Below are 16,250 nucleotides of genomic sequence, written 5' to 3' on the forward strand. Positions count from 1 at the left end.
GCGCTTGGCGGGAACGAGAGACAGGGCCTTCTCAGTGGTGGCCCCTCGGCTGAGGAACACCCTTCCTACAGATATCAGATCAGCCCCCTCCCTGCTGGCGTTCCGGAGGAAAATGAAGACCTGGCTGTTCAAACAAGCATTTGATTAAGCAGTGTAATTGAACATAGGAATGCGGACTAATGGAGGATGAGACTGGATTCTGATTTTACTGATGAGGCGCTAATGATTGTTATACAGATGTTTAATGATTTATGTTACAATTGCTTTTAATTGCCCTGTACTTGTCTCATGATGTTTTGTATCGATGCTGTTCACCGCTTTGAGTCGCCTGAGGGCTGAGAAAAGCGGTATAGAAAACAAACAAACAAATAAATAAATAAGGTAAAATACCTTCGAATCAGTTAAGGCGATGTTGGCTTTTGAGGGAGAAGCTAGGCCTGAGATCTTTGGTTCCTGTGTCAAGTCCCGGGTTTGGATTCAATTATCCTGGAGGTTCTATAATTCCTGCTCAAGCTTTCTTAGAACACCTTTTGTGTCTGGATTTATGATGTACTTGTGCTTTTTGGCTATTCATGTACTGTGTTACCTTGGGATTTGCATGAGACATTTAGATTCCCGGGTGGGTGTTTTCTAGTCCTAAGCCTTTTTTGGACCAAACCTCTTGATTCCTGCTTTTTTCATATATATTTTTCTGTATTTTTGCAGTAAACTCTTTGATGACACTCGGGACTCTTGTGTGGTGCTGTGGTCCTCGGTGGCCCCAGGCCTGGGGTGCGACACCTCTGGGTATTTGGCATGACGTTTCCTTCTCAGAGTTTGGCCTGAACATTTTTGGAAGTCATTTGCTCCCCGTCACCCTCCCTCCTCTGGTCCCTGGACTTCCGCCCGGCCCAAACAAGAGAGGCAGGGCTCGGGGTGAGGAAAGAGAGAGATTCAGAGGGGAGATGGAGGGAAGGAGGAGGCTGGAAGAAGGGGGCTTCTTTCCCTTCCTTCCCATCTCCTGGGACTCCACCTCCCAGAATCCCCAGTCCTTGGGCCAAGGCAGCCGAGGCTTCTGGGAGGTGAACAATAAAGGTCATGGCATGGCAGGGAGAAGGTTTGAGGAAAAGAGACAAAGAGAGATCCTGAGGTATGAAAAGCACGGCTTTATTCTCGGTTGGCACCAACCAGATATGGGCCCTCCTGGTAAGCCAGGAAAGAAGGGTACAGAACAAAGAAAAGGCTTGGTATAGATACCCTTTAAAATAATATGCATGCATCATAAAGGCGTCACAATGTGTGTCACAAAATTCTACTTTCACATTGACTTCAATAGCATATTTTCATTTCAACACCTGTCAATCTCCATTTAGCACACCTGTCTGAAGAGTTGCTATTAATGAGGACCATCGCCAGAATGTCTCCTGGACCCTGATAGCAAGAGTCTCCATCCATCCTGAGATAAGGTCTTCCTGAAACCTCTTGATGGCCACCTCATTCGTCTTACGATAAGGTGCCTGGTACCAAAATGGATCCTCTTGAAATATGCCAGCGGCCTCTAGACATTCCTTTCCTAGGTGCTGGCCTCTCTTAATTTTGCAGCTTTTAAGAAGTCACGTGAAGTGAAGGCCATGCATACATACATTTCTCTTATATATTTTCTAACTCCTATTTCTAATATGGTTACATCAAATATATATTTTCCAATATGTGCATTATGTATTTTATTTGTTTATTTATTTCGAGGTTTTATATCCCGACCCTCTCACCTTCAAAGAGGGATTTGGACCGGTTCACAACATGTGTTAACATACAAAAAATATACAATAACAACACAATGCCACTTCATTACACGATTAAAACATCAGCACCATACACATTAAAACCTTATCATCCCAGTTAAAAGAGCCAAATCGTCCAACACCATCACAATCCCATTCATCCTCCTCCTTTCATGTGGGCAAAGAATTAAATCAGTTGTCAAATGCCGCGTTCCACAACCAGGTCTTTGTTAGTTTCCTGAACGTCATGAGGGAGGGGGCAGTTCTGATCTCTAATGGCAGGGAGTTCCAAAGTCGAGGGGCCACCATCGAGAAGGCCCTGTCCCTCGTCCCCACCAGCCGTGCCTGTGAAGGCGGAGGGACCGAGAGCAGGGCCCCTCCAGACGATCTTAGTGGTCTTGATGGTTTGTAGGGGAGAATACGTTCGGAGAGGTAAACAGGGCCGGAGTCGTTTAATCATGCCTTCATCAGTCAGATGGGTCACCCTTTGCCCAAGAATCCAAAATTCTCCAGAATCACTTTGGTGGTTGAGCCTGTTCTCTGCTCTCGGAGGTGGGTTCACTTCATTTACAACACAATGCTGTGTGCGTGTGGCATTTCACCTCCTCAGGATGTGTAGGCAGACATTTCCAGAATTATTATGTAAACATTCCTGAATCCTTCCCATAGAAAGAGTCTCTCAGAAGGAAGACCCAGAATCAACTTTAACTAGAGTTGCCAATTCCTTTTAAAATTATGGCAGCATCACAGAACGTAGAATGGATGAGGTTTGATCACACTTGCAACTACCTTGGCTCAATAATAATAATAATAATAATAATAATAATAATAATAATAGTTGTTGTCGTCGATTTGTGAGTTTGTGATACAAGCATATAGATATCGTTTGCTGTGGCATACTGTACTTTTGTGTCAATAATAATAATAATAACAATAATACCTTATTTATTACCCCACCCCCATCTCCCCAAGGGGACTCGGGGCGGTCTCATGAGGCCAAGCCCAACAACACATCAGTAAAACAACAAAGCAATAAGCAAATACAACAGTACAATTAATATAACTCACATATAGACAATAACACACAAAACTTTAAAAACCTAAGGCATAAAACAATGCTATGTGTTGGGTTGTTGCAGGTTTTTCCAGGCTATATGGCCATGTTCTAGAGGCATTTTCTCCTGACGTTTCGCCTGCATCTATGGTGATCTATCTCCTTTGGGGGAGATCAAGTGGGGTATAAATATAATCTATATATATATAAATGCTCTGTGCGTCATGAGTACCTTAAAAACAAATGAACCAATGAACGAAATCACGTCAAATTTGGCAACAAAACGTCTCACTACACAAGGAGTGACTATCACTCAAAAAATTATGATTTTGTCATTTGGGAGTTGTAGTTGCTGGGATTTATAGTTCACCTATAATCCTAGCGCATTCTGAACTCCACCAATGATGGAATTGAACCAAACTTGGCACACAGGACTCCCATGTCCCAACAGAAAACACTAGCAGCATTTGGTGGGCATTGACCTTGAGTTTTGGAGTTGTAGTTCACCTATATCTAGAGAGCACTGTGGACTCAAACAATGATGGATCTGGACCAAACTTGGCATGAATACTCCATATGCCCAAATATAAACACAGATGGAGTTTGAGGGAAATAGACCTTGACATTTGGGAGTTGTAGTTCATAGAATCATAGAATCCTATAGTTGGAAGAGACCTCCTGGGCTATCATCCAGTCCAACCCCATTCTGCCAAGAAGCAGGAATATTGCATTTAAATCACCCCCGACAGATGGCCATCCAGCCTCTGTTTCAAAGCTTCCAAAGAAGGAGCCTCCCTCCACCACACTCCCTCCGGGGCAGAGAGTTCCACTGCTGAATGGCTCTCACAGTCAGGAAGTTCTTCCTAATGTTCAGGTGGAATCTCCTCTCTTGTAGTTTGAAGCCATTGTTCCCTTGCGTCCTAGTCTCCAGGGAAGCAGAAAGGAAGCTTGCTCCCTCCTCCTCCCTGTGGCTTCCTCTCACATATTCATACATGGCCCTCATCATATCTCCTCTCAGCCTTCTCTTCTTCAGGCTAAACATGCCCAGTTCCCTAAGTCGCTCCTCATAGGGCTTGTTCTCCAGACCCTTGATCATTTGAGTCGCCCTCCTTTGGACACATTCCAGCTTAGAGTCAATACCTCTCTTGAATTGTGGTGCCCAGAATTGGACACAATATTCCAGGTAAAGTGGTCTAATTTATTTATTATTTATTTATTACGGTTGCTTATACCCCGTCCTTCTCACCCCGAGGGGGACTCAGGGCGGCTTACACAACAAGGCACAATTCGATGCCCGCATTACATGACAACAAAAACATAACATCAATAACAATAGCAATTATAGCAATGATAACAATTAACATAAGCAATCATTATTATCGGCAAAACATCCAAAAAATCCATAAAAGCGATTAAAACAATTAAAACAATAAAAGCAATACAAATCTCATTGCTGGTCAGTGTTTAACAGACTCATAGTTTAGGTTCTACTTTCCGCACATTGTCAGTCCTATCCATCTGGATTCTAACCAGTTATTAGGATTTATAGTTCATCTACAATCAAGGAACATTCTGAGCCCCACCAACGACAGAATTGGGGCAAACTTCCCACACAGAACCCTCATGACCAACAGAAAATACTGTTTTTTGGTGGTCTTTGGTGAGCCTTCTGACACCCCCTCGCAACTCCCCCCCCCCCCAGGGGTCCCAAACCCCAGGTTGAGAAATGCTGCCTCAAGGCCATCCAGTCCAACTCCCTTCACCAGGGCAAGAAAACATAAAGCCCTCCTGACAAAGAGCCATCCAGCCATAGATATAGATATATGATTCTTCTCCTTCCACTCATACTATCAGTAGTAACGGTACCAGGAGACTCTACTACTACAATAGATCTGTAATAATAAACTTGGACCTTTCCGGTCAAGCCAACGTAATAGCTAGAGGTTGGTCAACTGATAACACAGAATAAATATTAATTTGTGTGCAAAGTTCCTTTCTCTTTCACATCAGACACTGTGCTGTGTAAGTAAACCTGGTATATGCGCTTGTGTAAATAAAGCCAATCAGCTGCTCTGCCGAGCTGAACTGAGGGGTTGCTACTTGGTTTATTGGGGAAATCATGTGAGAAAGGCAGAGAGGGATTGTGTAGCGCTGACCGGGAGGAAGGAGTTTGGGGGATGTCTCCTTTCTGCATCACTGACAGGATAACTATCAGCTTCAGAGCTATGCGGCCAACATTAAAGACAAAATATATTAGGCAAGAAACCCCAAATCGGTCTAAAATCACGTCTTATCTGCCATTCCAGTCTCAGCATTTTTAACCTTCCTAAATTTGCTACCTTGTTTTGTTTTTTAAAGTTAAAAGCAACAATATTCCAAAAATGCTAAAACTATGCAGCTAACTAGCTACTAGGCTTGGTTGATCCAAAAAAATGGTTCAGAACTCGTTTTGGGTGTAGGTTGGTGGTTTGATTAGGAATTGAATTCCATTTTTTCCCCCCCAAAAATCGGAACTTTACGAAATTTCCAAATCGCTTCATTAATGGCGGATGCGATTGCACAATCCGCAAAAAACAGCACAGGCAGGAAAGTATGGGATTTCTAGTGTCTTCTTCGGCAACTCACAGAAAACAAAGAAAAAACAAACAGCCCTGCCCTTTTCGCCTTGGAAGCTGATTTCACTCCTTTGGGAAGGAGAGTTTGTGTTCAAAGAATTGATGGGAGATCTAGTTCTTTTGAGGCAATGTGCAACACAAACTAAAAAACACGGAGGCCAGAGAGACCAGCTACAATGTTGGCTTTTAAAAATGTCGGGAGTGCTTTGGTTCCTCCGTGTTGCTCCTTCCACCCATGCCACTCACCCACACACTACCCTTGCAGTGCCCACCTGACCCAAACGCCAACAGCAACAACACACCTGCGGCAAGGCAGCCTGCCCACTGCTCAGCCAGCCAGGCACGGCTAGCAACAGCCCTTCTTCCTTTCTGCTTGCTTGCTTGCCCGCTGTGCTCTTCTTCCAGCCTTCCTTCAACACAACTTCCTTTCCCTTAGTCCTTCTCCTTCCCCTTCTCCCTTCCTGGCTCCGAATGAGCCTCTGAGCCATGTGCTTCCCTTTATATAATAGCAATGTCGTCCAGTGCCGAAACCTCTCCCCTCCCCAAAACCTCTTCCCTGATTGGCTGGGAGGGGAAGCAAGGAGCCTCCCAGCAGGTTAGAGGGCTGAAAATACGCGGAATCATTTCCGACTCACTTCCTGAGTCGTAACAAAAATGGCAGAAAAAGCTTCGGAAGGTCAAAGGGACTTCTGGGTTTTTAAAATGCTTCGAAATCGCTTCAGAAAGGTAACTAACTACATTATTATTCTATTCTGCTTTGGTTAGACCACACCTGGAATATTGTGTCCAATTCTGGGCACCACAATTCAAGGGAGATATTGACAAGCTGGAATGTGTCCAGAGGAGGGTGACTCAAATGATCAAGGGTCTGGAGAACAAGCCCTATGAGGAGCGGCTTAAGGAGCTGGGCATGTTTAGCCTGAAGAAGAGAAGGCTGAGAGGAGGCATGATGAGAGCCATGTATAAGTATGTGAGAGGAAGTCACAGGGAGGAGGGAGCAAGCTTGTTTTCTGCTTCCTTGGAGACTAGGACGCAATGAAGCCATGGCTTCAAACTACAAGAGAGGAGATTCCATCTGAACATGAGGAAGAACTTCCTGACTGTGAGAGCCGTTCAGCAGTGGAACTCTCTGCCCCTTGAGGAGTGTGGTGGAGGCTCCTTCTTTGGAAGCTTTGAAACAGAGGCTGGATGGCCATCTGTCAGGGGTGATTTGAATGCAATATTCCTGCTTCTTGGCAGAATGGGGTTGGACTGGATGGCCCAGGAGGTCTCTTCCAACTCTTTGATTCTATGATTCTATTAACAAGTAATCCGACGCGGCTCTATCCATGCCTACTAGCTACTATAACAAAGTGCAAAACTAAATTAGAAACAAACACACCAACAAAACACTCTTACATAGACACAAGCACACACAAACCAACAAACAAAAAACAGACAGACATGGGTCTAATTCTACAAACCTATTTTTCTACATTATTCTACTCTATTTAGACAATCCTATATAATAAGCACACGTCTGCCTTCAGTACCACTCTGCATAATTCATAAATCTTACACTTGACAAACGCCCCGATTGTTGTCATGAAAGAGTGATTTTAAAGTTCCAATGTTTCTTGAAAGAGACCAAATGTTTCTCCTTAATTCAGCAGCATCAGTGTCTTAATATTTGCTACTTTGGAGATCTCCATAAGTCAGTCGAGCCCCCAGTGGCGCAGTGGGTTAAACCCCTGTGCCGGCAGGACTGAAGGTCGCAGGTTCGAATCCGGGGAGAGGCGGATGAGCTCCCTCTATCAGCTCCAGCTCCTCATACAGTAACATGAGAGAAGCCTCCTACAAGGATGATAAAAACATCAAATCATACAGGCGTCCCCTGGGCAACGTCCTTGCAGACGGCCAATTCTATCACACCAGAAGCGACTTGCAGTTTCTCAAGTTGCTCCTGACACGACAAAAAATAAATAAATCAGTCAGTTAACTTAAGTTCAGACAACTTCTTCCTTCCATCTCTGAGGATACAGGATTTTAGCTGCAATTATCATATAGTTTAGCAATCTTTCAAATTTGCTTTCTAGATGACCATCCAGCATTCCTAAGAAAAAAATTCTTTCTATACATTGTATAGGGTTTCTCCCCAATGTGAGTCCTGTGGCGTGAACACAGATTTCCACTCTCAGTTAAGCTCTGTACACACTAGGGTTTTTACTCAGTCCTTTGATGTGAATGTAGATTTCCACTCTGAGTGAAGTTCTGGACACACTCCAGGTATTTACAAGCCTTCTCCCCAGTGTGTGTCCTGTGATGTGAAGATAAATTTGCACTATAACTGAAAGTCTTTCTATATCCCAGGCATGTATCCCAGTTTGTAGATTGGGTTTCTGAGTGAAGCTCTCTCCACACTAAGGGCCCGAATAAGGTTTTGCCTCAGTGTGAGTCCTTTGATGTGAACGCAGATTTCCACTACGAGCAAAGTTTTGTCCACACTCCAGGCATTTATAGGGTTTCTCCCCTGTGTGAATCCTCTGATGTCTGTGTAGAACTCCACTCCCAGTGAAGCTCTGTCCACATTCCAAGCATTTATAGGGTTTCTCCCCAGTGTGAGTTCTATGATGTGAATGTAGAGTTCCAATCCGAGCAAAGCTCTGTCCACACTCCAGGCATTTATAGGGCTTCTCTCCTGTGTGAATCCTTTGATGTGGAAGTAGACTTCCACCGTGAGCGAAGCTCTTTCCACACTCCAGGCATTTATAGGGTTTCTCCCCAGTGTGAGTCCTCTGGTGTCTCTTTAGATCTCCACTCCCAGGGAAGCTCTGTCCACATTCCAAGCATTTATAGGGTTTCTCCCCAGTGTGAGTTCTATGATGTGAACGTAGAGTTCCAATCCGAGCGAAGGTCTGTCCACACTCCAGACATATATAGGGTTTCTCCCCAGTGTGAATCCTTTGATGTGAGTGTAGACCTCCACTCTGAGCAAAACACTCTCCACACTCCAGGCATTCAAAGGGTTTCTCCCCAGTGTGAGTTCTTTGATGTGATTGTAAAGTTCCAATCCGAGTGAAGGTCTGTCCACATTCCAGGCATTTATAGGGTTTCTCCCCAGTATGAATCCTTTGATGTCTTTGTAGTCCTCCACGCTCAATGAAGCTGTGTCCACATTCCAGACATTTATAGGGTTTCTCCCCAGTGTGAATCCTTTGATGTTTACGTAAACTTCCACTCTGAGTGAAGCTCATTCCGCACTCCAGGCATTTATATGGTTTCTCCCCAGTGTGAATCCTTTGATGAGAATGTAGATTTCCACTCTGAGTGAAGCTCTTTCCACAGTCAAGACATCTATGAAGTTTCTTCTCCATGTTGACAGGTATGTATACAATTAATTGCAATATGGGCACTTGAGTCTTCCCATTTTCTTTCTGATAAAAAGTGAGTTCCACAAGATCAGCACCTCGAGAGGGTTTCTTCTTCCTGTAGGATTTCTTTCATTATTGTGTTTTGGTTTCCAAACTCCTAAATATCCACCAGATACTGATATTTCCTTATCATGCCAGAGGTGACTTCACGGGGTCTTCATTTCCCTGGTCAAGAAAGAAACAAAAGAATAAACATGAAGCTGCAAACTTCCTTTATTTCCAAGATTATCCTCTTTTTCCCTTGATGGATTATGTTGAAAACGAAAATACCCAGAACTGGAGGTATGAAGGGTCTCAAGGACAGGCACAGAAACAAGCAAAGGGGATCACAGACTTATAAACAACTAGCTGTGCCCTGCCACGCGTTGCTGTGGCCTATAGTAAAACTTCTCAAAGTTGAGGTAGATATCTGGACTATTATGAAAGAGGGGTCCCTACCTATTCCTTCCCCCTTTTCCTCCCCCTTTCTCTCCTTTCTTCCTTCTCTACCTCTTTCTTTCTTTCCTTCTTTCACTACTTGGTTTCATCCTTCTCTCTTTCCTTCATTCCCTCCCCCTTCCTTCCTTTGCCTTTCTTCCCTCCCTGTTTGCTTCCTTCTTTCTCTTTTTATTTCCTTTTATTTCACCACCATCATAACAATAACAATAATGCAATGCATTGCCTCTGGGACCTGACACCTCTCCCATTCCCCCTAAAAGGGTCTCAGAGGAAGAATAGCATCATCATCATAATAATAGAAATAACAACCTTTACCCGCCACGTGTTGCTGTGGCCAATTTTCCCTCTTTCTCTCCTTCTTTCCCTCCTTCCTTCCCTCCTTCCTTCCTTCCCATCTTTCCTTCTCCTCTTCTTTCTCTATCTCTTTCCTTCCTTCCCCCCTTTTCTTTCTTTTCTGCTGTCTCTCTTTTCTTTCCTTCCATCTTTCCTTTTCTTTCCTTTTCTTCTTCCTCTAACTTTCCTTCCTTCCCCCTTTTTCGTTACCTCCCTTTCTCTTTCTTTCTTCCTTCCTTCCTTCCTTCCTTCCTTCCTTCCTGTCTTTCCTAGATTTTGACAGGGCGGGAAGGGGCGGGGTGGGGTTTGGAGGTGGCGTGAAGTAAAAGGAGGTAAGATTGGGGTGGGGAGTGATGGAGCGTGGGGTTGCATGTGTGTGTGCGGCGGCGGGGGAGTGATGGAGTGTGGGGTTGCGTGTGTGTGTGCGGCAGCGGGGGGAGTGGGGTTGCGTGTGTGTGTGCGGCGGTGGGGGGAGTGATGGAGCGTGGGGTTGCGTGTGTGTGCGCGGCGGCGGGGGGAGTGGGGTTGCGTGTGTGTGTGCGGCGGTGGGGGGAGTTATGGAGCGTGGGGTTGCGTGTGTGTGCGGCAGGGGGTGTGTGTGTGCAGGAAGCGGCGCGGCGGGGCTTGGAGTGGGCATGGTTTCCGCAGAGGGAACGTTGGCCGGAAGGCCATGTGCGCGCGCCAGGGAACTTGCGGCTGGGTGCCAATGCGCATGCTCAGTTGTTTTGCCGTTTTGTGAGTGTGTTGTTGTGTTGTTTTTCATTTTGAGTAGATATGTTTGTACCTTGTGGGTTGTGTTATGGGCATGGGGATTTTGGTTAAGTTTCGTTGGGGGATTTTTGAGTTTTGTTGTTTTGCCGTTTTGTGAGTGTGTTGTTGTGTTGTTTTTCATTTTGAGTAGATATGTTTGTACCTTGTGGGTTGTGTTATGGGCATGGGGATTTTGGTTAAGTTTCGTTGGGGGATTTTTGAGTTTTGTTGTTTTGCCGTTTTGTGAGTGTGTTGTTGTGTTGTTTTTCATTTTGAGTAGATATGTTTGTACCTTGTGGGTTGTGTTATGGGCATGGGAATTTTGGTTAAGTGTCGTTGGGGGGTTTTTGAGTTTAGTTTCTCCGTTTGATGCCCCTAACAAATTTATATATATAGATAAGGGGATGGATTCAGAAGGAAAGAAGAAAAGATGGGGGGGGGGGGGGAGGGGATAAAAGGAATGAAGGATGTATGGAAGGAAAAAGGGACTTTTGTAAAATACTAAAGAGCCACATTTATTTCAGAGAGGCCCCCAGCGAGGGATGTAGGAAGGGGGGTCCTGGGAGAAGAAAAGGGGGGAAAAAGTGTGTGTGCATGTGGGGGGGGGGGGAGCACCAGAGTGAAGAGAGAGGGGGCAGAAGGCAGTTCCATCTTGTCTCCTGTGCTTTACTAATAATGTAATATAATATATTGTATATACATATACCATTTATAGCAGTGGTTCTCAACCTGGGGGTCGGGACCCCTGGAGGGGTCACGAGGGAGTGTCAGAGGGGTCACTAAAGACCATCAGAAAACACAGTATTTTCTGTTAGTCATAGGGTTGTATGTGGGAAGTTTGGCCCAATTTTATCATTGGTGGGGTTCAGAATGATCTTTGATTGCAGGTGAACTATAAATCCCGGCAACTACAACTCCCAAAATATCAAGAACTATTTTCCCCAAACCCCACCAGTGTTCACATTTGGGCATTGAGTATTTGGTCTTGATCCATCATTCTTTGAGTCCACAGTGCTTTCTGTATGTAAGTGAACCACAACTCCCAAACTCAAGGTCAATGCCCACCAAACCCTTCCAGTATTTTCTGTGTGCCAAGTTTGACACAATTTCATCGTTGGTGGAATTCAAAATGCTCTTTGATACCAGGCGAATTATAAATCCCAGCAACTACAACTCCCAAATGATGAAATCACCCTCCCCCCCAACCCCACCAGTATTCAAATTTGGGCATATTGGGTATTTGCGCCAAATTTGGTCCAATGAATGAAAATACATCCTGTATTTCAGATATTTACATTACGATTGATACCAGTAGCAAAATGACAGTTATGAAGTAGCAAGGAAAATAGTTTTATGGTTGGGGGGTCACCACAACATGAGGAACTGTATTAAGGGGTTGCGGCATTAGGAAGGTTGAGAAACACTGATTTATAGTATTACTAGCTGTCCCCTGCCATGCGTTGCTGTGGCCCACATGGGGGTTCTGTGTGGGAGGTTTGGTCCAATTCTATGGTTGGTGGGGTTCTGTGATTGTAGGTGAACTATAAATCCCAGCAACCACAACTGCCAAATGTCAAGGTCTATTTCCCCCAAACTCCACCAGTATTCATATTTGGGCATATTGAATATTCTTGTAGAGTTTGGTCCAGATCCATCATTGCTTGAGTCCACAGTGATCTCTGGATACAGGTGAACTACAATTGTAAAACCAAAGGACACCCTTCCAGTATTTTCTGTTGGTCATGGGAGTCCTGTGTGACACGTTTGGTTCAATTCCATCATTGGTAGGGTTCAGAATGCTCTTTGATTGTAGGTGAACTATAAATCCCAGCAACTACAACTCCCGAATGACAAAATCATTTTTTTTTTAGTGAAGGACATACATTGGCCTGATAGGTGTCTTGTGTCCAAATTTGGTGTCAATTCATCCAGTGGTTTTTGAGTTCTGTTAATCCCACAAACGAACATGACATTTTTATTTATATAGATAATGATAACTAATATTATTATATTATTTTTCTTAGAAGTGGCCGTAGGGGGCAAACCTAGAAAGCTCTCTTAGACTCCGGAGCCATGACAAGTTTACGTAAATGGCCAGGAATGGGAAGACTATGTCCTGTATCATTGGAAGGTGTTGGGGGGACTGGGGGGGGGGACGACGACCAAGGAATGGCCAGAGAGGAGGAGGGGTGGTAAGTCTTGGTCGGGCCATGTGCAAAAGTGAATCTATTCCAGACAAAGAAGCAACTGAAGACACCATTCTTGGAATGGATCTGCTTAAAAAGCATGGATTGTGGTTTGATCCACATCTGCACCAAGTGTGTGAACTTGGGAAACAAAATGGACAAGCTTACCGAATAAAGGTGGAAAGCCAAGAAACTCAAGAAAACAGGGAGTCCCTGAAGAAGGGATGGAATCGAAGGATGATTGCGGGAAAGAGAAAACAGCCCGTGTTGAGGGGAAGGGGAAGCCAGTCCCTCCTCCTCAAGAGCAGGAGCCTCTCAACAAAGAGGAAGGAAGGGAAGGAGGGAAAGGAAGGAGGAAGAAACTATGGGTAGAGAGGAGGAGGAAGGAAAGAAGGGAGGGAAGGAAGGTAAAAGAGAGGGAAAGGAGGGAGAGAGAAGGGAGGAAGGAAGAAGGGAGGGAAATGAGGGAGGAAGAAGGGAAGAGGAAGAAGGGAGGAAATATGGGCAGAGAGGGGTAGGAAGGAAAGGAGGGAGGGAGGGAGGGAGGGAAGGAAAAAGAGAAGAGAGGGCAGGAAGATTGGAATGAGAGGGAAAGGAGAGAGGGAGAAGGGAGGAAAGTAGGAAGAAGGTAGGAAGTATGGGCAGAGAGGAGGAGGAAGGAAAGGAGGGATGGGAGGAAGAAGAGAGGGAAATGAGGGAGGGGGAAGGAAGGAAGGAAGGTAGAAGGGAGGGCAGAAAGAAAGCAAGAGAGTGCAGGATAGGCAGAGGAGGAAGGAAAGAAGGGAGGGAGGAATGAAGGGAGGAAAAAGAGAAGAGAGGGCAGGAAGATTGGAATGAGAGGGAAGGAGGGAGGGAGGCAGGGAGGGAAAGGAAGGAGGAAGAAGGGAGGAACTATGGCAGAGAGGGGGAGGAAGAAAAGAAGGGAGGGAGGAAGGGAAGGAAGGAAGGTAAAAGAGGGAAAGGAGGGAGAGAGAAGGTAGGAAGGAAAGAAGGTAGGAATAAGAGAGGAAGTATGGGTAGATAGGAGGAGGAACGAAAGGAGAGAGGAGGGGAAGGAAGGAAGGGAAATGAAGGAGGGAGGCAGGGAGGGAAAGGAAGGAGGAAGAAGGGAGGAACTATGGGCAGAGAGGAGGAGGAAGGAAAGAAGAGAGGGAGGGAGGAAGGTAAAAGAGAGGGAAAGGAGGGAGAGAGAAGGGAGGAAGAAGAGAGGAAGTATGGGTACAGAGGAGGAGGAAGGAAAGGAGGGAGGAGGGGAAGGAAGGAAGAAGGGAGGGAAATGAGGGAGGGAGAAGGAAGGAAGGTAGAAGGAAGGGAGGGTGGAAAGAAAGCAAGAGAGGGCAGGATAGGAAGAGGAGGAAGTGAGGAAGGGAGGAAAAAGAAAAGAGAGGGCAGGAAGATTGAAATGAGAGGGAAGGAGGGAGGGAGGCAGGGAGGGAAAGGAGGGAGGAAGAAGGAACTATGGGCAGAGAGAAGGGAGGAAGGAAAGATGGGAGGGAGTACGGGCAGAGAGGAGGAGGAAGGGAGGGTGGAAAGAAAGGAAGAGAGGGCAGGATGGGCAGAGGAGGAAGGGAAGGAGGGAGGGAGGGAAGGAAAGTAAAAGAGAGGAAAGGAGGGAGGGAGAAGGAAGGAAGGTTAGAAAGGAGGAGGGAGGAAAGGAGGGAGGAGGGGAAGGATGGAAGATAGAAGGGAAAGGAGGGAGGGAGAAGGGAGGAAAGGTGGGAGGGAGGGAGAAAAGAAAGGAAGGAAGGTAGGAATGAGGGAAGAATGGGCAGAGAGGAGGAAGGGAAGAAGGAGGGAATGGCAAAAGACTGTAAAAACGAGGAGGGGGCTGTTCCGGAGGAGAGGGCGACTGGGCAGATGAGGGTCAGGCCTGGGCCTGGGGGGCCTCCAGAAGAGAGGGGGGGGGGCTTAGGACAGTGTTTCTCAGCCTTCCTTTTGTTGTTGTTGTTGTTAAAACTGTTTATTTTGATTATGGCAGATAACAGAAAAGCCAATCCTGGCAGATATAACCAGGTACCAATATTTCTGACGTGTCCATGCCTATCTACCTTATTCAGTCAATCGGTTAATTTTGTCATTAAGTACAAATTATTATCATTTACATATCTGAATACACATAGACTTGCTATTTCTGCCTGTTTCCCACTGCTTTCTGTCAGAGCTTTGTATTAAATTTTTCCCATAACATTCAGGAAATCATCACATGGCATTTTACACACGTAGCACAGACCTTACACTCATCCCCAAACCCCCATCCTAAACAAAACAAACCCTCATCCCCACGCCCGGTCACCCTTCACCATGTTTCTCAGCCTTCCTAATGCTATGACCCCTTCATACAGTTCCTCGTGTGGTGGTGACCCCCAACCATCACATTATTTTCGTTGCTACTTCATCACTGTCATAGAATCAAAGAGTTGGAAAAGAGACCTCCTGGGCCATCCAGTCCACCCCCATTCTGCCAAGAAGCAGGAATATTGCATTCAAAGCACCCCTGACAGATGGCCATCCAGCCTGTTTCAAAGCCCCCAAAGAAGGAGCCTCCACCACACTCCACAAGGGGCAGAGAGTTCCACTGCTGAACAGCTCTCAGTTAGGAAGATCATAGAATCGAAGAGTGGGAAGAGACCTCCTGGGCCATCATCCAGTCCACCCCCATTCTGCCAAGAAGCAGGAATATTGCATTCAAAGCACCCCTGACAGATGGCCATCCCGCCTCTGCTTCAAAGCTTCCACAGAAGGAGCCTCCACCATACTCCACAAGGGGCAGAGAGTTCCACTGCTGAACAGCTCTCAGTTAGGAAGATCATAGAATCCTAGAGTTGGAAGAGCCCTCCTGGGCCTTCATCCAGTCCACCCCCATTCTGCCAAGAAGCAGGAATATTGCATTCAGATCACCCCTGACAGATGGCCATCCCGCCTCTGTTTCAAAGCCCCCAAAGAAGGGGCCTCCCCCACACAGGAGGCCTGGAGGCAGCCCTAGGCTGAGGGGATGGGGTGGGTGGGGGTCCCCCCTGCGCCCCAGGAAGGGCTCCCTGGCCTGGACCCTCCTCAGCCCCCCGTGGGTGGGGGGCGCCTCTCTCTCCCTCCCTCCCTCTCCCTTCTTTGGGGCCTCCTGCGTGGGCTGCTCCCACGACGCCCCTCCCTCCCGCCAACTCCTCCCTCTCCGTCTCGGGGACCCCATCGTTCACACATTGAACGGGGGGGGGGGCGGGCGAGGGCCGAACCTGTGGCGGGAGGGCGGCGGGGAGAAGAGGCGGGCGAGGCCTACTGGCTTGCCTGAGGAGCCGCCGCCTGGCTGAAGAGGCCTGGCTTCCTCCCGGCCTGAGACCCCCCTCCTCGCCTACACCCCCCTCCCTCCCTCCCTCCCTGTCTGGCCTCACCTCCCGCCTGACTCACCAAGGACAAAATGGCGGCGGGAGCGGCTCGGCTGAGGACCCACCGAGAAGAAGCCCGCCTCCCGCCCATCCGCCCTCCCTCCCATTGGCTGCGCCCGGGAAGCCCCGCCCACCGGAGCCCCCCATTGGCTGCTTGGCGCTCTCCGGCTTTGAGTGACGGGATGCAAGGAGGGGCTGGAAAGAAGGCGGGAAGGAAGGAAGGCGGCCTCTGAGGGAAGAGAGACAGGGACGCGGACGCACACACCCCTCCATTCATTCCACAAACACACACACCCCACACACACACCCTTCACACACACACACACA

At 46.9% G+C, this 16,250-nt stretch overlaps 1 protein-coding gene across 3 annotated transcripts; it reads right to left on the minus strand.

Annotated features, from left to right (window-relative positions):
- Positions 1-1,130: 1,130 nt before the first annotated feature.
- On the minus strand, positions 1,131-16,008 carry LOC132772375 (zinc finger protein 135-like). 3 transcript variants are annotated; one of them, XM_060771381.2, is made up of 2 exons: positions 15,946-16,008; positions 1,131-9,004 (listed from the first exon to the last, which is right to left on the minus strand). In XM_060771381.2, the coding sequence occupies exon 2, from the start codon at positions 8,780-8,782 to the stop codon at positions 7,829-7,831; it is 954 nt and encodes a 317-aa protein (XP_060627364.2). In that variant the 5' UTR covers positions 8,783-9,004; positions 15,946-16,008; the 3' UTR covers positions 1,131-7,828. The 3 variants fall into 3 exon arrangements, with proteins under 3 accessions (XP_060627364.2, XP_060627365.2, XP_060627366.2); XM_060771382.2 differs by having other exon boundaries at positions 15,930-15,983; XM_060771383.2 differs by lacking the exon at positions 15,946-16,008 and adding an exon at positions 15,774-15,844.
- Positions 16,009-16,250: the final 242 nt, after the last annotated feature.

The sequence above is a fragment of the Anolis sagrei genome, chromosome 3 (assembly GCF_037176765.1).
Source record: "Anolis sagrei isolate rAnoSag1 chromosome 3, rAnoSag1.mat, whole genome shotgun sequence".
Classification (NCBI taxonomy): Eukaryota; Metazoa; Chordata; class Lepidosauria; order Squamata; family Dactyloidae; genus Anolis; species Anolis sagrei.